The sequence below is a fragment of the Ranitomeya variabilis genome, chromosome 6, assembly GCF_051348905.1.
Source record: "Ranitomeya variabilis isolate aRanVar5 chromosome 6, aRanVar5.hap1, whole genome shotgun sequence".
NCBI lineage: Eukaryota > Metazoa > Chordata > Amphibia > Anura > Dendrobatidae > Ranitomeya > Ranitomeya variabilis.
This window is the reverse complement of record NC_135237.1, coordinates 423,475,995-423,498,900: the sequence shown is the minus strand read 5'-3', so window position 1 is coordinate 423,498,900 and position 22,906 is coordinate 423,475,995. Positions and strand designations below refer to the sequence as shown.

The window sequence follows — 22,906 nt, the reverse complement described above, 5'->3', positions numbered from 1 at the left end:
GCTGATGAAGCATTTTGGAAACAAGTCCTGTGGACAGATGAGGTTAAAATAGAACTTTGGCCACAATGATAAGAGGTATGTGTGGAGAAAAGAAGGCAACAGAATTTCAGGAAAAGAACATCTTGCCAACCATTAAGCATGGGGTGAATGAATAATGCTTTGGGGTTATGTTGCAGCCAATGGCACAGGGAATATTTCATGGGTAGACTGGAGAATGGATTCAATGAAACTTCAACAAATTCTTGATGCAAACATAACACTATCTGTAGGACAGCTGAAAACAGGATGGATAATGATGGAAATGGATAATGATCGTAAACACATGTAAAAACCCACCCAGAGCCCTGTTTTTTTGGCTATGCACTTGTTTTTTTTTTTTTAGCTTTCCATGGGCCGGTGGTGAAACAGAACGGAGTCCTGCTTTGTCCCCGTCTGAGGTCTGCCTAGGACAGCTTTTGCATTAGTGATAGGATATCCTGGTCGTGATGGAATGACCTTTTTAGGCTTTTTTTTTTTTTAAATCATAACGGTCTCAAATACCCTATGTTAATTACATGTGCTTTAACGATTGACTTATTTATGTAGTGAAGGGTGCTTGCTCATTCTGTTTTTATCCTCGGTTGGTGTTAGTTAATGGTCGCAATTTACATGTGCAGCTACACGTTGTGCTTATACCAACATGTTCTCCAGCTCATTTCTTTGGTTTTAATAATAGTTTAGTAGAAGCCTCCTGTGTGGCCCAGATCTCCTGGATCATCTAGCTATTGGCTGTCCTGATATTTCCTTCATCCTACTAAGGCTACGTTCACATTTGCGTTGTGCGCCGCAGCGCACAACGCAAACAAAAACGCGGCAAAACGCACGCTAAAACGCTGCGTTTTGCGCCGCATGCGTCCTTTTTGGCCGAAAGTTGGACGCAAAAAAAATGCAACTTGATGCGTTTCTTGCGTCCAACGCTTGCGGCCATGCGGCGCAAAATGCAGCACAACGCATGTCCATGCGCCCCCATGTTAAATATAGGGGCGCATGACGCATGCGGCGCCGCTGACCGCAAATGTGAACGTAGCCTAACTGCTTATATTATTTAGATTTGCAATTTGACAGATGCTCAATTCCCAAACAGTGTTTCATTTTCAGGCCTTTTTCCACCATCTAAGGATCCACATTCATGTTTTGTGATTGTCAGTCCTATCAGTTTTCTCTCCTGACTACCACACATTCAACTTGGGTGAACATTCATGTGTTATCAAAGGGAATAGCTGAGAAAGCTGCTGCCAGAAAGTCATGACAGCTTATGTCCGAATAATTAAAGGGTCAGAGGTTAATATTTCAACTGCCCGACCCTTATTTCCCTTGAAACACTTTGTCAGGAGATACAGGAGGCCCCCATGCACAGTAGATTGCTGACTGATATTGGGCGGGTACCTAGCGTTTATCTGGCCCTTTAAGGCTCTGTTCACATCTTCTTTGGAGCCTCCATTATAAATCCAGCCAAAAGTAATGGGCAAAGTACTGCATGCCTATTTGCTTGTTGAAAAGACAATCCCCATTATTGTCAATGTCTGAATAGCTGGTGTTTGCCGTGAGACAGCTCTGCGCAGGGTTTTCTGATCTCCCTTTTTTGCCTCATAGGCTGCTATGGGTAAAAATGCACTAATGGAGGTTTACTCATTAACCCTGATCCAGCGCTGGCTCTCTGCCTCTACCTCCTTTTTTTTTTTTTTCTGCAGTGGTGATGACATGGCTACAGCACACTGCCCAAATGCAGCCATTAGGAAACCTTAGTTAATTTTAACCCGTTGAAGCCTATGAGCAACCAAAAATGTGTTCTGGGGAAACTCCACTGAGGTTAAATCCCCCATGGAAACTTTCTTCCAGGTGGCACTTACTTTATTACAAGGGCCCACCAAATGCTGTTCACATCTCAGTGTAATTCTCTGCATTGCATTTCTAAAGATGAGATTTATCTTGGTCCGATCTTCTGAAGCAGCTGCTCTCCGGGAACATGATCCAAGTCCTGCTTTACTCAAACATGTGAAGCCAGAGCTAGATATCCAAGTGTCCCCCGGGAAGACCTCTACATGGGAATCCTCTGCAGCAGCACTGAAAAAAGGGATTGGGGACCAATCTTTTATTGTATTTGTGCCTTTTAATGTCTACTTTTTTGGGGTTTCTCTTGTTTTTCATTTACGCCTTAATCTTCCTTTAATTTTGTGCCTTTTTTTTTTTTTTAAAAAGTGTTGTGGTCACCTGTGCAAATGTACGCCAGTCCCTCCCAGAGTAAAAATACAAACATCTGATATTTCTGCTCAAATTGTGATTTTATTGAAACAGTCGCCTTTTTGGCTAAGTTACCGGTAGTTGCAAAAAAACAACAACAAAAGGTTGGACTGTCTTTTTTTATTTTATTTTATTAAGCCATTTTTGAACATCAAATAAGTGAATTTAGAAATACAAACACATGCACATATACACTCATGCATACGCATCTACATGCATACGCATCTACATGCATACGCATCTACATGCATACGCATCTACATGCATACGCATCTACATGCATACGCATCTACGCACGCACATACGCACGCATACGTACGCACATACGCACGTACGCATACACGCATACGCACGTACACGTACACGCATACGCACGTACGCATACGCGTACGCATACACGTACGCATACACACATACGTATGCATACACACTCACGCACGTACGCACGCATATTGAATCTGGCCCATAGTCTGTAAACCTGTTGTGATATCTGGCACAATATCAGGAGTGATAATCTTCCTTGTCATTTATTGACATCCTTTAGGTTTTTCTTCAAATCCCCACTGCCAGGTTGGCATAAAACTGAACATACAGGGATCACTCACATTATGTAACTAAAAATAAAATCTATATACACTTTGTAAGCTATGCCCCCAAATCCACCTGCTATGCTGCTCTTATGCCAGTAAAGATAGCCGTACACATTAGGTAGAGCTGTCCTGATGACCACAAAGAACAGGCACGTTACAGGCGGCACGGTGCCTCACTGGTTAGCATTGCAACCTTGCAGCGCTGGAGTCCTGGGTTCAAATCCCACCAAGGACAACATCTGCAAGGAGTCTGTATGTTCTCCCCGTGTCTGCGTGGGTTTCCTTCAGGTTTCCTCCCACACTCCAAAGACATAGTGATAGGGAATGTAGATTGTGAGCCCCTTCAGGGACAGCAATGATAATGTGTGCAAACTGTAAAGCGCTGCGGAATATGTTAGCGCTATATAAAAATAAAGATTATTATTCTTATTATGAAATCTGACCTTTTACTTTGACATCTGTGCTTTGGGGGATTTCATAGGCAGCATGTATCAGCCAGGTATGTTTAACTTTGGATCGCTACAGTGTTTCAGAGAGAGCCCTGAGGACTGAGCTGCACTGGAGACTAGTCGGATAGGTGGGTCCCCGGCAGCTTCTCCCCACCGATGCTTGGTGGTGACCATTATTCTCTTCCTATGCACGCTCACAGTGACAGATCTGTCACCCCAGAGGAGAGGGTGGAGAGAAACTGCCGGGGACCCTCCTGTCCGACTAGTCTCCAGCGCAGCTCGGTCCCCGACAGCTTTTATGGTATGTCTTTCTCTGAAACACTTAGGGTATGTGCACACGCTGCGGATTTTGCTGCGGATCCGCAGTGTTTCCGCAGCGGTTTCCCATGCATTTACAGTACCATGTAAAGCTATGGGAAATGAAATCCACAGTGCACATGGTGCGGAAAAAGCCGCGCGGAAACTCAGCGGTTTATTTTCCGCAGCATGTCAATTCTTTGTGTGGATTCCGCTGCGGGTTTACACCTTCTCCAATAGAAATCTGCAGGTGAAAACCCGCAGAGGAACCGCAATAGAAACCGCGGTAAATCCGCAGTAAAAACCGCAGCAGAAAATTCCGCAATGGAATCCACAGCGTGTGCACATGGCCTGAATCATCCAGCCAGTGCCTGATACCTGTTGCCATGGATCAGGAAGCATGTCTCAGCTGTCTGGGTCACTTTAACACTCGCCAACTTGTAGCTGTTTTTTTTTTCCTAACTACAGTAGCCAAAAAGATGCAGTTCTGGTAAAATTGCCAACACCTTTTCTCTGCAAAGAGATTCTATATCGGGGAATATTGTCTTTTATGTTTCTCCTTTTGTTGGCCACTTCCGCTAACCTGTCAGTCCTGAAGCATCACTGACATCTACAACATTGGGTGTCTTAAGGGAATGTGAGCAACACTCCATCAGTATTTGAAGATATATTCCATGTCCTCATAGGTGGCACAGAAAAAGGTGCAATCTGTAGGCTCCTGGTGATTTGTCGGAAAAGTAACCTGTTATGTGTAAGTGAAGCTGACCAGCACGCGATGCATTTTCATGTCTAGTAGTGGCGCTCGTTTACCCCCGTTCTCCCATGCCTGGCATGTGACTGCGCTGTTGTTGTGATGTGTCTAATCATTGTGTTTTTTATATATCTTGTAGGATGGCTTGGACGCTATGGTGTATGATTTGGACTTCCCAGCTATGAGGAAAAACAAGAACATTGATAACTTCCTAAACCGATGTAAGAAACTTCATTTCTGTTTCTTTAACTGGAGATTTGTAAGAGGAAATGACGTGTGCAGAACTGCTTACACCATCGTGAAGGATGAAATAGAGTAGTAATGTATGACTGGGAAGATAATCCACAACCACTCCTGGTCGGCCTATGTCTCGCTAGGTTGCACTAGCCTCCAAAAGTTACTTGGGGTGCGGTAATTCATGAGTAACTAGGTAAATATACTAGAGATGAATGACACACATGTAGGAATCAAAGTTAACCCTCATACGATTTTTATTTTTTTACCAGGGCTGAACATTGTGACTGGAGAAATATATGTGACTTCAGATTGCCAAACTGGACAGTGTGCAATATGCAGACTGTTGAGATTCGCTAGTTTGAGCAGTCATCACAACTGCAAGTAAGCGATTTGCGGAGTTGTGGTCATGTGTCAATAAAGCATTGAGAAGCTAAAGGTTAATAATTGGCACGTATACTTGCAGTCATGACTACTGCTCGAGTTAGTGATAGAGGAGAATCCTGACAGTGTACAAATTGTGATTCGTCAAAATGTATGTTGCGCCCAGAAAACCCATGTAGCCAGCTTAATATTGATTAGTGAATAGAATTTTCACTCTTTTAAGATTTTAAAATATATACCTTAAATGTTTGCTATTTGGAGAAAGTTTGCAGATGTTTGCTTGGGCCAGATGCTATCATAGCAAGCTCATTAGTGAACATTTTTAGGCTCTGATGTCAATGCATATACCTGATCACTGACAAAAAATAGATTATGAAAAAGATAATGGCTCCATGGATACAGGCTGCCAATACTCCTGATAGTTGTGCTTCACTCCACTCTCTCTGACATGGAGGGAGAAGGTGGAAGGATCAGATTATACTTTGTCTGTTTTTGTTTTGTATATTCTTGGCCAAAACTTTTGAGACTGATACAAATTTTGTGTTTCACAAAGTTCTCTATTTTAGTTTCTATGGAAGGGGTAGTACAATTATAAACATTTCAGAAGTTTTTAAACTTTTATTGACAAATGCGTCAAGTTTTTGCAAAGACTCAATATTTACTGGGTTGTCCATTATTTTTGAGACTTCTGCCCTTTGCCCTGATGGCTGGATATCAGCTTCTGGGCAAAATCCTGACTAATGACCCATTCTTGTCTAATTAGTGCTTGGGGTCTATCACAATTTCTGTGGTTTTGTTTGTCTGCGTTCTTTTTGAAAATTGACCACAGGTTCTCAATGAAATTGAGAACTGGGTAGTTTCTTGGCCATGTATACACAATTTCAATGTTTTGTTCTCAAGCCTCTTGGTTCTCACTTTGCCTTGTGACATAGTGCTCAATCCTGCTGGGAAGAGCATTGCTCATTACTAAATTGCTCCTGGATCATTGGGAGAAGTTGCTCATTTAGGATGTGTAGTTCCCATTCTTTATTCAGACAGATTCCTAAAGAGGATTCAGCTGTAGGTTCTGTTCAACACCGGTGCAGAACTTAATGAATGGTATGAAGCAGGTATCTGTCCATATGTACGGACAGCGAGCAAAGGCTTTTGGAGGTGGAACTGGTATCAAGAATGGCAGGAAGGAAGCAACTTAACCCCAAGAAAAACCTCAAGGACAGTCTGACATTCTGCATCAAGAAAAGATGAGTGCTACCATGAGTCATGCCAACAGTAAAGCACCCTGAGACCATTCATATATGGAGCTTTTCATCCACGGAATGGGCTCACCTTATACCATTCATAGCAGTGTTTCTCTACATCCTCTAAGAGCAACTTCTACCAATGATCAGGGATCAACTTGGTGATGAACAATGCTGATGGAGACTGTCACAAGGCAAAAGTGATAACAGTGATTTGTGAAGAAAACATTTACATTTTGCTTCCATATCCAGGAAACTCTCCAGATCTCAGTAACATTGAGAACCTAGAGTCAATCCTCAAAAAGCAGGGGGACAAACAAAAACACAGAGATTGTGATAAACTCCATGAAGTGATTAGACAAGAATGGGTCATCAGTCAGGATTCGACCCAGAATCTGATATTCAGCATGACAGGACAAATTGCAGAAGTCTTGAAAAATGGGGGTCATCGCTTTAAATTTTGAGTGGAGAATGACCATTAAAAGCGAACCTGTCATCAGGATTTTGCTATATAAACTACAGACAGTGTCAGGTTGGCGCTGTTACACTGGTTAAAATGATACGTGGGGTGAAGAAATCCCTCTATGGTTTACATCCTGCTTGTGCTGCTGTGAAAGGACGTTAGCTTGATTGCTGGATCGACCAGCTTCAGTCCTGTGCTTCTTCCATGGGAGAGAGCACAGTTGTGGCCAGCAGCGTGACTATGCTGAACTGTCAGTCTTCTTCATATTCTGCCAACAGTCACCTGGAGCTGCAACAATCTGAGCCAGCTCTGGTCACTGTAGTTTAGCCACTTAAATCCTCTAGACGTTTGGGGTTAGGTGCTCTTTTGTTATTCAAAAAGAGTAATTACTAAACAAGCATAATCTTCAGCTCACCTCCCTAGCTGGACAGCCGGTCAATAATAGGCTCATTTGCTTTATTGCACAATTCCCTACACTTTTCCATATACAGCTAATATCCTAAATGTTTTTTTTCCTAAAGGTACCTTCACACTAAACGATTTACCAACGATCACGACCAGCGATACGACCTGGCCGTGATCGTTGGTAAGTCGTTGTGTGGTCGCTGGGGAGCTGTCACACAGACAGCTCTCCAGCGACCAACGATGCCGAGGTCCCCGGGTAACCAGGGTAAACATCGGGTTACTAAGCGCAGGGCCGCGCTTAGTAACCCGATGTTTACCCTGGTTACCATTGTAAATGTAAAAAAAACCAAACAGTACATACTCACCTTCTGCTGTCTGTCACACGTCCCTCGCCGTCTGCTTCCCGCACTGACTGTGAGCTCCGGCCGGCCGTAAAGTAAAAGCAGAGCACAGCGGTGACGTCACCGCTGTGCTCTGCTTTTACTTTACGGCCGGCGCTCACAGTCAGTGCGGGAAGCAGACGGCGAGGGACCTGACGGACACCGGAATGTGAGTATGTACTGTTTGTTTTTTCTTTACATTTACAATGGTAACCAGGGTAAACATCGGGTTACTAAGCGCGGCCCTGCGCTTAGCAACCCGATATTTACCCTGGTTACCATTGTAAAACATCGATGGCATCGTTGCTTTTGCTGTCAAACACAACGATACACGCCGATCTGACGACCAAATAAAGTTCTGAACTTTCAGCAACGACCAGCGATATCACAGCAGGATCCAGATCGCTGCTGCGTGTCAAACACAACGATATCGCTATCCAGGATGCTGCAACGTCACGGATCGCTATCGTTATCGTTGCAAAGTCACTTAGTGTGAAGGTACCTTTAGTGTGCTTTCCTGTGACATTTCATTTGAGAGGAGTCTCAAACATGATGTCTCAGGAGGCTGGAGCTGCACTCAATCCCACAGTGTCCATCAACCCTCCTGGAGCAGGTGGAAGCACAGCAATTATTCACTAGTTTCTTGCATCTCTTCACCCTCTGAAGATATCTTGGATCCTAGGTGATGGATGCTGTGGGAGAGGTGAGTGCGGTGCTCACACTCTGCTTCTGAGGGTGGAGATGGCAGCAGTAAGTGACACGAGCGCTGCCTCACAGCTTCAAGCACTGCCTTCAAACAAATCTCCATCATGGGGCAGTGCTGGTGTCACTCACCACTTCTATTGACGCCCCCTGATTTATTGTTTCACTGAAGCTACGGTGGTGACAGAAGCAGAGTGTCGATGCTGCACTCGCATCTCCCTCAGTTTTTATCATCTTGGATCCTGGATCTTCAGAAGGGGCAGCGATGCAAGAAACTAGTAAATAACTGCAGCTCTGCCCCCTGGTGACTTCTTGTTCCAGGAGGGGCAATGAATGCTCCATGGACAAAGTGCAGCCTCAGTCTTCTTTGATGTTCTGTTTCGACACTCTTCTCAAATGAAACTTCACAGGAAGTATAGTAAAAAAAAATTCGGGATTAGGTAGCTAGTTACAAGTGTAGGGCTTTGTGCAGAAGAGCAAATTACAGAAGTGGTTAGGGTTCTATACCTCAGTAATTAGGTTATTACGGGCCTCACTTAATAAGGGTAGACAATCATTTCTACTATAGCCTTGCAATACTGTGGGCTTGTCTAAAACACAACTGCACGTTCCAAAATCCCCTCCACCCTCGCTCTGACATGTTTCATCAGTGGCTGGAACAGTGGTGTGTTGGCCTACTGCCACCCACAATCCCCTTTTTCCCCCCCAATCTCCTTTTTCCCCCCCAGCACTAGGGTAGTGTAGAATTGTTTTAATGGCAGTCGGAGACCTAATAAAGGCCTTGGGGTCTGCCATCTTTTAATTTTATTTACAATCCACTTCAATACCGAAATATTGTAACTGCAATCAAGGTGTTGGTCCCCTAGGGGTCTAAAAAATCTTCAGCTGATTCTGACCTGACTGGTTACCTTTTATTCTAAGTAAAGGCAGGGCAGGCAGTCTAGGGCTTGTAAAATTACCATCCAAAAGATGTTGGTGTCGACGATGTCAAAGTCAGCTTGGTTCAAGAAGAGAATGTGACTTCTCAATGCTGCGCCCTGTTCACATGACTAAAATAAAGTGTGGGGGGGGGGCGCAGCCTGATTACAATGTTATTTTCTGCCTTTACGGATGACTGATATCTATATCGGCATCATTTGGAAGGTAATTATAAGCCCTAGACTGCCCTGTCAGTGATTAGATAGAGAATCCTTACCGGACAGGTTCTCTTAAAAATTTTTGTTTTAAAAATATGTAAGAAAATGCACCCAAAAAATATAACCTCTTTTAATCACCTTTTTTTTCCCCTGTATATCAATGAAAATAAACCTTAATAACCAATGTTTGTAAAATAAATAAAAATGTAAAAGAATTAACAAAGGGAAATAAGAAGTGATTTAATACATTGATAATTTGATATACCATATTTTTTTAATCAAATTAGTTTATAAAATATGCCTTTTTTATAGCAAAAATATAAATATTACATTGCTTTTTTCCCCTTTGTCTTTATTCCACCTGTTTTTATTTTTTCTATGTTTAACAAAATGAGGTGATTTTAATATATAAATATAATATATACACCGTGTATGTATGTATATCTATATTAATCTCTCCAGGTCCAAGTTTGCTATTTAAGCTCTGATCCAGCAGTTTACAGGCTACAATTACCTTTGAAACTTTGCCGGTTGCTTAAGTATCCGTCCATGGTGAAAGCTGAGATTGGTGTTCTAATCTTGCTGCGCCTCGCTTCGTTCCAGTCATCTGAACAGGGCGCCGCACTGAGCAGTCACAGATTTCCTGACTGGTGGCTGTGACAGTCCTACAGACTGCCGTGCCTTTGCTGGGATACGGACTTCTCATTCGATGGGTGCACCATACATTATGAACTTCATAAAAATAAAAAATTGAATATTTTTTTTCAACAACTTATCAATATCCTGCCCCTCTGGTTCCAGAACGTTATGGTCGACCTCTGCTTTTTGTACTTTGATTCAGCAACAACTTCCCAACATGTGACTGCTACAGCCAATCATTAGCTAAAACTGTGACCTGCTATACCTAGTGATTGGCTGCTGTGGTCACATGACTGTCGGGACAATATTCCTGGAGCTGGAAGCTGAGACATCAGACCTGGAGTGGCCGAGGATCGTTCCTACGAGTGACTTCTTTTCTTGTTCTCCAGCATTCTAACCCATTTACAGTGGAATGTGTATCCTGGCTGGACCAACCCTGTTCTGACTTCTCTGTATTTTTGACTTGTAGAATAGGCTTAAAATGTTTCTGACATATTGTCAGTCTAATTTCCATTTGTTCTTGCATTACTGGCTTCATAATTACAGGAACAGCTCAGTTCTAATCTGTCACTTTTGTAAATTGTGGAAGGAATCCTTGTTTTTTGGCAGCCTCAGATGATTGAGCAAGTCTTTACAAATCAGATAAGTAACATATTTGTGAACAAGGGGAAAAAGAAAAAAAAAAACCTGCCAACCCTGGACCTGCATTCTGCCGTTTGTATTTTATTAAGCTCTGGCCGCTCACTTTACTAGCGCTGTGTTTGCTGAACATTAGCATTCTGAACTTTCCATACAATCTCATGCCAGTGGTGACCCTTGTGGATTAAAATAGCCCTTTTTATCCATGACCAAATTTGGAGCTGAAATATCTGCCCACTGGGAATCTGTAAATGTTTTCTAGTTTAAAGAGTGACAGGTTTATACAAATAATTAGTTATTCCCATTGCATGTTTTAAATTAAAGTGCAGGATTTAATCATAAGAAGAGGGGGATATGTTGCCAATTCTCCATCTCCCTTCCAGCGTTGTGATCTTCCTGGTAAATTGCTTAAAAATAGCATGTGGAGTGGAGTGACGTAGCCGTGTTGTGTTTTCTTTAACTTTTTCTCCCTTTTTGATTCTAGATAAGGACACAATAAGTAAAATCCGTGACTTGCGCATGAAAGCTGAAGATTATGAAGTAGTCAAGGTCATTGGCAGAGGAGCTTTTGGTGAAGTCCAACTGGTAGGTCGCTTACACTTGCAGAAAAGTCATAGTGCTTGTGTTACTGATACTTTAGCAGAGACGGATTTACATTTACAGTTGTATCTCAAAAGTTGACATACCCCGGCAGAATTTTTGCTTTCTTGGCCTTTCTTCACAGAATATGAATGATGACACCAAAACTTTTTCTCCACTCATGGTTAGTCGTTGGGTGAAGCCATTTATTGTCAAACTACTGTGTTTTCTCTTTTTAAATCATGAGAATCCAAATGATCTTGACCAAAAGTTCACATACCCTGGTGATTTTGACCTGATAATATGCACAGAAGTTGACACAAATGAGTTTGAATGGCTACTAAAGGTAACAGCCTCACCTGTTACCTGTTTGCTTGTAATCCGTGTGTGTGCATAAAAGCTGAGTGAGTTTCTGGGATCCAGACAGACTCTTGTATCTTTCATCCAGCCACTGATGTTTCTGGATTAACAGTCATGGGGAAAGCAAAAGAATTATCAACGGATCTGCGGGAAAAGGTATAAAATAGGAAAGGGATACAAAAAGATATCCATAATATCAGCTGAAATACTGGACTCTCTGAAAACTAGCGGTGTGGCTGTTTCAAGATGCACAATAAGGAGGCACTTGAAGAAAAATGGGCAGCATTGTCGAGTTGCCAGAAAAAAGCCATTACTGTGCAAATGCCAGAAAGTTTCTCACCTACAATACGCAAAACCGCACAGAGACGAGCCTCAAAACTTCTGGAACAAGTAATTTGGAATGATGAGACCAAAATTGAACTTTTGGGCCACAACCATAAACGTTACATTAGGAGAGGGGTCAGCAAGGCCCATGATGAAAGGAACACCATTCCTACTGTAAAGCACGGAGGAGGGTCGCTGAAGTTTTGGGTATGTGTGAGCTACAAAGGCACAGGAAACTTGATCAAAATTGAAGGAGAGATGAATGCAGCCCGTTATCAGCAAATACTGGAGGCAAATTTGCACTCATCAGCCCAGAAGCTCATGGGACGCACTTGGACGTTCCAACATGACAACGATCCAAAACACAAGGCCAAGTCAACCTTTCATTAGTTACAGCAGAAAAAAGTGCAGGTTCTAGAGATGCCATCTCAATCTCCTGACCTCAATATCATTGAGCCACTCTGGGGAGATCTCAAGCGCGCAGTTCATGGTAGACAGCCCAGGAATTTACCGGAACTGGAGGCTTTTTGCCAAGAAGAATGGGCAGCTTTACCATGTGAGAAAATAAAGAGCCTCATCCACAACTACCACAAAACACTTCAAGCTGTCATTTTTGTTAGAGGGGGCAATACACGGTATTAAGAAATGGGGTATGTGAACTTTTCATCAGGGTCATTTGGATGTTTTGGCCTGTCAGTATGATTTAAAAAGAGAAAACACAGAAGTTTGACAATAAATGGCTTCACACAACCACTAACCACGAGTGGAGAAAAAGTTTTGGTGTTATCATTCATATTCTCTGAAAAAAGGCCAAGAAATCAAAAATTCTGCTGGGGTCTGTAAACCTTTGAGCACAACTGTATGCTAGTCATATGTAGATCTGTTAACAGATTTCACTTACTTTGAAAATCCATATCGGGATGGCAATATCATCCGTTCTGGAATTTTGATTTCTCCACTGCGCTTAATACAGATGTCAATAAAATTCACACTGAATACATTACTAAATATACCTTAGACCTGATGATGCTGGTGTACATTTAGTCAGAATGGCTATTTAGTCCTTTGATTATTCTTTTTATTTTTCCTCGCCATTCTTAAAGTGGATCTGTCATTAGATTTCATAAAAACTGCATACTGTATTAAACAGATTTTTTTTAGAGGTGATGATGCTGGTGTATTTACAGTGAAAATTATTGTCAAAGTGGCTTGTATTATCGTTTGGAAGTTTCCATTCCTAGTATTAAAGGGAATCTGTCACCAGTTTCCAGCGATGTATCACTTACTTGGCTGAATCACTGTTTTCTCTGCTACCAAATCTCTGAATGCTGACATGTAGTCTTCCATATTTATGAGCTTTGTATAACCATGCCCCAACCACTGATGAGCAGCTTTCTGTGTATGGAGGACTACCTGGCAGCATGTTTACTAGTCCTCTAGTGATATTCTCCTGCTGATTAAAACACTGAAACTACAGTAAGCAGCCGAGTAAGTGACACATCGCTTGAATCGGGGTCTCTGTCTCTACATTATGCTGCTTTCAGATTAGATGGCAAAAACCTGGTGACAGATTTTCTTTTCCCATTAAAATTAGCTTTTTAGGAGTCAAACTCTAGATGGACTCATAAAATGCTCATTTCCATATTGCAATTACTCAGCCATTCTGATATGGAGTAAGTACACTGGCCTGATCAGGTCTAATTTATTTATCAGTTTGAATTAGGAAGTCTGACAGGTCTCCTTTTTAAAAAAAAATAAAAATAAATTGTTGTGCTGTTACCAAAAGCATAATTAAGTTGTTATAAAAAGATTTTGTAAAGCTGGAAAAGCATCACATATATTTGTTTTAAAGGTAAGGCATAAGTCTTCCAGAAAGGTGTACGCCATGAAGCTTCTAAGCAAGCTGGAAATGATAAAGAGGTCAGATTCTGCCTTCTTCTGGGAAGAAAGAGATATTATGGCATTTGCCAACAGTCCTTGGGTTGTGCAGGTACCGTGGACACTTGTCATTCATCTGTTTATAATCTTATTGCAGTAAACCTTTTTCCTTTTTGTATTTTGAAGTGTTTACTAAGGATAATATCGTTAAAGGAGATGAGAATGTGTGTGTATGAGAAACACAAGTGAAGGTGCTGCCGCTTATTGCTATTTCTATTCACAAGGCTAAGTGACCCCCAACTGTGATCTGACTGATTTATAGCTAACCAATATTTGTATTCCATTATTCTATATGAAAATATTAATAAATTTTGTTTGTTAAAATCTCAAACTATTGAAGAGAAATCGCGTCAGTGCCTCCATTACATAGTTATTAAGGTTGAAGGAAGACTTTAAAGGCCCCGTCTCACATAGCGAGATCGCTAGCGAGATCGCTGCTGAGTCACAAGTTTTGTGACGCAACAGCGACCTCCATAGCGATCTCGCTATGTGTGACACGTACCAGCGATCAGGCCCCTGCTGCGAGATCGCTGGTCGTGTCAGAATGGCCTGGACCTTTTTTTGGTCGTTGAGGCCCCGCTGACATCGCTGAATCGGTGTGTGTGACACCGATCCAGCGATGTCTTCACTGGTAACCAGGGTAAACATCGGGTTACTAAGCGCAGGGCCGCGCTTAGTAACCCGATGTTTACCCTGGTTACCAAAAAAAACAAACAGTACATACTCGCCTTTCGGTGTCCCTTGCCGTCTGCTTCCTGCTCTCACTGACTCCCGGCCGTACAGTGAGAAGTGAGAGCACAGCAGTGACGTCACCGCTGCGCTCTGCTCTCAGTGTACGGCGGCTCAGTCAGAGCAGGAAGCAGACGGCAAGGGACCTGGACACCAAAAGGCGAGTATGTACTGTTTGGTTTTTTTTGGTAACCAGGGTAAACATCGGGTTACTAAGCGCGGCCCTGCACTTAGTAACCCGATGTTTACCCTGGTTACCCGGGTGCTGCAGGGGGACTTCGGCATCGTTGAAGACAGTTTCAACGATGCCGAAGTCGTTCCCCTGATCGTTGGTCGCTGGGGAGAGCTGTCTGTGTGACAGCTCCCCAGCGACCACACAGCGACTTACCAACGATCACGGCCAGGTCGTATCGCTGGTCGTGATCGTTGGTAAATCGCTTAGTGAGACGGGGCCTTAAGTCCATCTAGTTCAACCCATAGCCTAACATGCCCTAACATGTTGATCCAGGGGAAGGCAAAAATAAACCCCTACTTGCATTGTCCACCCTACTCCCCTCCCCACTTGTCGCATTTCCCTTTGCAGTATCCCCCCATTGTCGCGTTTCCCTTTGCAGTATCCCCCCAGTGTCGCATTTCCCTTTGCAGTATCCCCCCAGTGTCATGTTTCCCTTTGCAGTATCCCCCCAGTGTCATGTTTCCCTTTGCAGTATCCCCCCAGTGTCGCATTTCCCTTTGCAGTATCCCCCCAGTGTCATGTTTCCCTTTGCAGTATCCCCCCAGTGTCATGTTTCCCTTTGCAGTATCCCCCCAGTGTCATGTTTCCCTTTGCAGTATCCCCCCAGTGTCGCATTTCCCTTTGCAGTATCCCCCCAGTGTCTCATTGCCCTTTGCAGTATCCCCCCAGCGTCGCTTTTCCCTTTGCAGTATCCCCCCAGTGTCTCATTGCCCTTTGCAGTATCCCCCCAGTGTCGCTTTTCCCTTTGCAGTATCCCCCTAGTGTCTCATTGCCCTTTGCAGTATCCCCCCAGTGTCTCATTGCCCTTTGCAGTATCCCCCCAGTGTCTCATTGCCCTTTGCAGTATCCCCCCAGTGTCGCTTTTCCCTTTGCAGTATCCCCCCAGTGTCGCTTTTCCCTTTGCAGTATCCCCCAGTGTCGCATTTCCCTTTGCAGTATCCCCCCAGTGTCTCATTGCCCTTTGTAGTGCCTCCCCTTGCCGCAGTACTTTTTTTTTTGCAGAACCTGCAACATTCCAAAATCATGTTATCCTTTGCTGACCCCCATTACACCCTATTATGCAGGCTCACTCCCCACACTCTTTCCCCCCCATTCACAAATCCAGTTGCCTTTTGCTGGGCCTATCTTCCACCATCATGTTGCTTTTTGCAAAGCACCGCTTAGAAGCAAGAGTTGTTAGAGATGGCTACTTATCTTCTACCTTAAAGGGGTATTCCCATCTCAAAGAACCTATCCCAGTAAGTAGTGAGTATAATATTACGAAATAACATCCAATTAGAAATGTAGTATAGTTCTTCTGATTGATATGTTGCTTACCCCATGTGCAGGCAATTACAATAGCTTAGGTATCCATGCTCGTATATACTTGTATAGTGACCGTTGGCTGTTAGTGGTCATAAGCGACATGGCGAATCAGTAGTATACTAGATTTCTAAGTGGAGGTATTGGCTGATATTATGATTACACCTACTATATGTTGGCATAAGATCTTTCAGATGACAAAACCCCTTTTAACATACAAAATTGCAAAAGAACATGGACAAACCATAGTGTCTGCGCTGTCTGGCCGTGGAAGCTTACAGTCTACACATGGTGGATTCTGTGCTTCCTATGGAGCCTCTCTTAGTAAGACAATGTTCTGTATTTCGCTCTTATACAGCTATTCTACGCTTTTCAAGACGACCGGTATCTGTATATGGTGATGGAGTACATGCCGGGAGGAGACCTGGTAAACTTAATGAGCAACTATGACGTACCTGAGAAATGGGCCCGGTTCTATACAGCTGAGGTGGTCTTAGCCTTAGATGCCATTCATTCTATGGGCTTCATTCATAGGTAAGTTTCTGACAGCGTTGCACAGTCACATCTATACGCCTAAAGCGAAATATTGGACAAATGAGAAGAAATTCTATAGCCGCGGATAAAGAGATGTAGCATTTTGTATTTAATGCCGGCCTTTGCCTTGCAGGGATGTGAAGCCTGACAATATGCTGCTTGACAAGTCTGGCCATGTGAAACTTGCAGATTTTGGTACTTGTATGAAGATGAACTCGGTAAGTTGGCTGACTGATGAGTCTCTGTGATCATTCACATTTCATGGCTGCTCCAAATATATGTAAATCTGCTATAATTGGGTTACACATGTGATGGGCTCAGGGACTACTGTGGCCGCCATTATAGTTGTCACCACGATCCGGCTATTCCAGAAAACTAACCAAATCTGCACACTAATGCTGTGACCATGCAGGACAATTAGGGTGATGTGTGGTCTAGCTGTCTGACAACACATTTGTGGATTGTCGCCCATTATTTTCAGATATTATTATACTGGACAACTCCGCTTTTCCTACATGTTTGCTTTAGTGAAATGCTTATAAAACTAGTAGTGGAGTATTAGTACTGACCAAGGAAATGACAGAAAAAAAAGGCACAATGGAGAAAAAATCAGGAAAAAACATTTTTCCCCCCTGAAAACTTAAAGGAAAAAATGCAAAATCTATTATATAACTCTGGGAACGTCACTCTGTCCGAAGCCTTTATAGACTGCGCCTGCCCAGTCTGGACCCCACAGAGCGATGCATCCAGGGATGAGAATTGTGGCTTCGACAGAGAAGCAGGGACGTGCCAGGAGGGTGAGTATGCGATATTCACCTGTCACCGTTCCACCGCCGGGCTGTCTTCCGCCTCCTCTGGCAGTGACGTTCAGGTCAGAAGGTGCGATGACGTGTTTATTGCGCTCCCTCTGACTGAACAGTCACAGCCAGAGGACCCGGAAGACAGAGCGGTGCGCCGCGGTGGAACTGGACAGGTGAATATCGCAAGTGCAGGGGGCCTGAGCCAGCGGCGACTCTGGCACCTGACCCCCATAACGCGCCGGTGTCCCCGCCTGCTCAGGCCCTTGGCGCCCAGCGACGAGAGGTGAGTATGTCATTTTATTTTTTTAATCGCAGCAGCATATGGGGCATATTATGCTATGGAGCATCTTATGAGGGCCATCAACCTTTATTGAGCAGCATACGGGGCATATTATGCTATGGAGCATTTTATGGGGGCCATCAACCTTTATGGAGCAGCGTACGGAGCATATTATGCTATGGAGCATCTCATGGGGGCCATCAACCTTTATGGAGCAGCATACGGGGCATATTATTCTATGGAGCAGCAAACGGGGCATATTATGCTATGGAGCATCTTATGGGGGCCATAAACCTTTATGGAGCAGCATACGGGGCATATTATGCTATGGAGCAGCATGCAGGGCATGTTATGCTATGGAGCAGCATGCAGGGCATATTATGCTATGGAGCAGCATGCAGGGCATATTATGCTATGGAGCAGCATGCAGGGCATATTATGCTATGGTGCCTCTTATGGGGGCCATCAAATTTATGGAGCAGCATACAGGGCATATTATGCTATGGTGCATGTTATGGGGGCCATCAACCTTTATGGAGCAGCATACGGGGCATATGGATGGGAACAGCACATGACAGGATGGGGGCGCAGTATGGGAGCAGCACATGACAGAATGGAGGCGCATGATGAGAGCAGCACATGACAGGATGGGGGCTCAGGATGGGAGCAGCACATGACAGGATTTGGGTGAAGGATGGGTGGAGCACATTACAGAATGGGGGTGCAGGATGAGAGCAGCACATGACAGGATGGGGACGCAGGATGGGAGCAGCACATGACAAGATTAGGGCGCAGGATGGAAGCAGCACATGACGGGATAGGGGTTGCACATGACAGGATGGGGTCTCAGGATGGGAGCAGCACATGACAGGATGGGGGCGCAGAATGGGAGCAGCACATTACAGGATGGGGGCGCAGGATGGGAGCAGCACATGACAAGATTAGGGCGCAGGATGGAAGCAGCACATGACGGGATAGGGGCTGCACATGACAGGATGGGGTTTCAGGATGGGAGCAGCACATGACAGGATGGGGGCGCAGGATGGGAGCAGCACATTACAGGATTTGGGTGCAGGATGGGAGCAGCACATGACAGGATTTGGGTGCAGGATGGGTGCAGCACATTACAGAATGGGGGTGCAGGATGAGAGCAGCACATGACAGGATGGGGACGCAGGATGGGAGCAGCACATGACAAGATTAGGGCGCAGGATGGAAGCAGCACATGACGGGATAGGGGCTGCACATGACAGGATGGGGACTCAGGATGGGAGCAGCACATGACAGGATAGAGGTGCAGGATAGGAGCAGCACATGACAGGATGGAGGTTCAGGATGGGAGCAGCACATGACAAGGTGAGGGTGCAGGATGGGAGCAGCACATGACAGGATGGGGGCGCAGGATGGGAGCAGCACATACCAGGATGGAGACCATATACCAATATAAATGCTCGTCACCCGGGTGTAGAACGGGTTCAATAGCTAGTAATAAAATAATCCGATACATTTTTACATTAATAGTTGTAACATAAATGCATCCATAGGCTAGATGGTAGCTTGCTGAGCTTTGGGGATACGTCTACTGGGCCCTCTCAACATCTGAAGAGTGGGGCTCTGGAGTCCCCTAGAATAGGCTGATGGTCTCATTCATTGTATATGGGACTGACGGTTATAGAGAACATTGTACTTGGTCTTCTCCATCAGCACCATGATATTGCATGGAGAGGCTCGTTTTGGACCATTGCTCCATTCAGTCGGTGAGCTCAAGTTCTTGGGATTATTGGGAGCACCAGTGAGCAGCAAGTTATTAGCTAGTACCCCATCTAAAAATGGAAGTGATTATCAGTAAATTCACCCGTGCTGGGTTTCCACAGAAAAAGTGATTTCAGGATCATGCAGTAAATTGTGGAGAGGGAGTCGGAAAGCTCTTCTCCTGCACTCATACATAATTCAGCTCTAGGTTTAGTGTACTTTAGAACTCCAATTAAGATGCAGATATTGAGATGTAACATGCGGGGCCTGGGGGCAGGTTAGATTCTGTGCAGGTGTGTGTTGTCTGGGATGGTGCCCGTGTGGGAGGGGAGCAGCCGCCATGAAGCGCAGCTGCCGGTGCTTCCTTTCTTCCTACTTGAGGGGAAACCACAGCTGCCGCTTCATTTATTGTTAGACACAGATCTCAGCCTTATGAAAGGGGCATTTACAGTGAAAGAGGGTCCCTGCAGTGTAAACATCTGCCGATCAACGAGCAAATTGCATGTTCTGTGGGTGAGATAAACGCTGTGCCGCACAAAATATCAAATGCCATCATGCTGGATAAACCATACGTATGCTGCAGAAGCAGTGGTAGCCTATGCGTACTGACCATTCATTGCGTCTATGGACCAGTCTATCTGCGTATACTGCTAATCAGAGAATATTTACCTATCGGCGGTTGTTAATGCTACAAATCTGGGTAATGTAAACCCACCATCAGTGAGATCTGATCACTTTGCTGGAGACCGAGTAGCTCCTTCATGTAATATCTACAATCATTCTTTTTTTTTTTTAAATCCATGTAAATGTTAGTGGTAAGGTGGAGGATAGTGAGCGTTTCAGTACGTTGCTTTTTACTATTTCTGATTATCGGGGATTGTTCATGTGTGATTTAACGTTCAATCTTGCATACAGGAGGGAATGGTACGATGCGACACTGCTGTAGGAACTCCTGACTACATTTCCCCTGAAGTATTAAAGTCCCAAGGAGGAGATGGTTACTATGGACGAGAATGCGATTGGTGGTCTGTAGGAGTGTTCCTTTATGAAATGCTTGTAGGTAAGTTCCGTGGTCGTGTATGACCATGATATCCCGATTACAGCCTGGGTCTCTTGGTGCCATCCTTTACAATGTGCCTTATCTGCTACTGACAACACTTCACCTCCACACTTCACGTTGGAATGAATTGTGCCGATGTCAATAATTGGTAAGATGTCAGCAGGTGGATACATCTATATGGCACATGAGGTCATTTGCTTTTCCTTTGCTATTTAAAACTGGATACAAAGTAAAAAAAATAAATGCATACCCAGGCAGATGTCAGGCCAGTCAATCGTGCAGTGTCTATTAGTGGCACTCGGTCTTGGCATTCACTTTCCTGTATCTCTATGCAATGGAATTTGCTGCCGACCCAGAGCTTTATGTAAAATGCATCTATTTCCAGTAGAGGAAATGCACAATGCAGGGTGATCACGTTCCTTTAGCAGCAGGATGGCTCCTTTCTCCTGTTAAATAATACACACTGTCCAGACTTCCAACTATACAAATAGATACACAGTTGTAAAGAAGCATTTAAAGAGAACCTGTCAGCAGAACTTTGTCTTCCTGACCCCAGCCTCATACCAGTGATTGACAGGTCATTCCCTGGGGCAAGGCAAGCCCAAGTGGGTAGTTTGGCTCTTGCAATGTCATCACAGTGTTACTGCACCTGGGCCGCCCCCCATGAATGACGGAGCCTGGGCCGCCCCCGTGAATGACGGAGCCTGGGCCGCCCCCGTGAATGACGGAGCCTGGGCCGCCCCCGTGAATGACGGAGCCTGGGCCGCCCCCGTGAATGACGGAGCCTGGGCCGCCCCCGTGAATGACGGAGCCTGGGCCGCCCCCGTGAATGACGGAGCCTGGGCCGCCCCCGTGAATGACGAAGCCTGGGCCGCCCCCGTGAATGACGGAGCCTGGGCCGCCCCCGTGAATGACGGAGCCTGGGCCGCCCCCGTGAATGACGGAGCCTGGGCCGCCCCCGTGAATGACGGAGCCTGGGCCCCCCCGTGAATGACGGAGCCTGGGCCGCCCCCGTGAATGACGGAGCCTGGGCCGCCCCCGTGAATGACGGAGCCTGGGCCGCCCCCGTGAATGACGGAGCCTGGGCCGCCCCCGTGAATGACGGAGCCTGGGCCGCCCCCGTGAATGACGGAGCCTGGGCCGCCCCCGTGAATGACGGAGCCTGGGCCGCCCCCGTGAATGACGGAGCCTGGGCCGCCCCCAGGGGATGACGGCGCCTCCCCCCCCCCCCACCCCCACCCCCCCTGGGATGATGGCGCCTGGGCCACACCCCTGGGGATGGGATGTTGTCTGGGGGAGAAGGCAAGTGTGACCTATCGATCACTGTCAGGAGGTTGTCATGGGGTGAAGAGAGAGGCCGGAGCACTGTACATTCAGGCTAATCCTTCGCACTTGTGAGCTCATTGCATAAGAATTTGTTGATGGAACACAAGACAATGGAAACACGGATTTGCAATATAAAGGTATGGAAATCCTCATCATTACAGGTACTTTACTGTGATGATGTTACTTTGGGGTCTATAACCTGAAAGGTTGCTTTTAAGCTTCAGTGTGTTACTTTTTTAAGATGCTAGTGATCCATTAATGTTTGTGCTTGGAAACCTTTAACAGTATGACAAATGATCTTTTTCTGTAGGAGATACTCCTTTCTACGCAGACTCGCTGGTTGGTACATATAGCAAAATCATGAATCACAAAAACTCGCTTACATTCCCGGAGGACAGTGACATTTCAAAAGAGGCGAAAAACTTGATCTGTGCATTCCTCACTGACAGGTATTGTCTTCATTAATATTTTGTGATATTTTGCTTGGCAAGCCCTAACTCTGTCGACTCCTCCATATAAAGGAGTGCATCGCTCTTCTCAAGTATCTTCTGTTCTCTGTAAGAAAATTGAATTATCTGAATTGGCTTATCGCCCCATTAAACAGCCATTTAAATTCCAGCCACGTAATACTTGTGTCCCCTCACACAACCCGACAGGGGACAGCCTGGTACCCTGTATACAGTAATGGTCGTCTTATTCCACTAATATTGGCGAGTAAGGGTGTCTTATATGTAGTGTATGGTGGCATTAAAAGACAGAAATCCTGGAATTATATCAATGGTGTTTAATGTTAATGACTTTAGGATCTAAATCTTGCTGAAGAAGCGTAAAAAAAAATTGACCAAAGTTTTCTTAGATTGTCACTTGGCCACTAAACAAGCATGTTTGGCCGAACAGCAGTGTGGCTGTCAGGTGTGAAGCATAAACCTGACATCCGCTGTTATCACTTAAAGAAAATCTGTGGTCTATCTCTAGCCTATAGGGGTATTCCCATCTCCAAGATTCTATCTCAATATGTAGTAGGTGTAATAATTATATCCGCAAATACCTCCAATTAGAAATGTAGTATAGTTCTTCTAATTCGCTATGTCGCTTACATC

The 22,906-nt window shown here is 44.7% G+C and overlaps 1 protein-coding gene across 1 annotated transcript in view; it reads left to right on the top strand.

The window, feature by feature from the left end:
* The window catches only part of ROCK1 (Rho associated coiled-coil containing protein kinase 1), a 173,250-nt gene that overhangs the window by 66,622 nt on the left and 83,722 nt on the right, over positions 1-22,906 (top strand). The window contains exons 2-8 of the mRNA XM_077270330.1: positions 4,507-4,588; positions 11,072-11,172; positions 13,703-13,840; positions 16,413-16,588; positions 16,722-16,806; positions 20,336-20,480; positions 22,117-22,255. Coding sequence (XP_077126445.1) covers positions 4,507-4,588; positions 11,072-11,172; positions 13,703-13,840; positions 16,413-16,588; positions 16,722-16,806; positions 20,336-20,480; positions 22,117-22,255 — 866 coding nt within the window. The remainder of the gene's footprint in view (positions 1-4,506; positions 4,589-11,071; positions 11,173-13,702; positions 13,841-16,412; positions 16,589-16,721; positions 16,807-20,335; positions 20,481-22,116; positions 22,256-22,906) is intronic.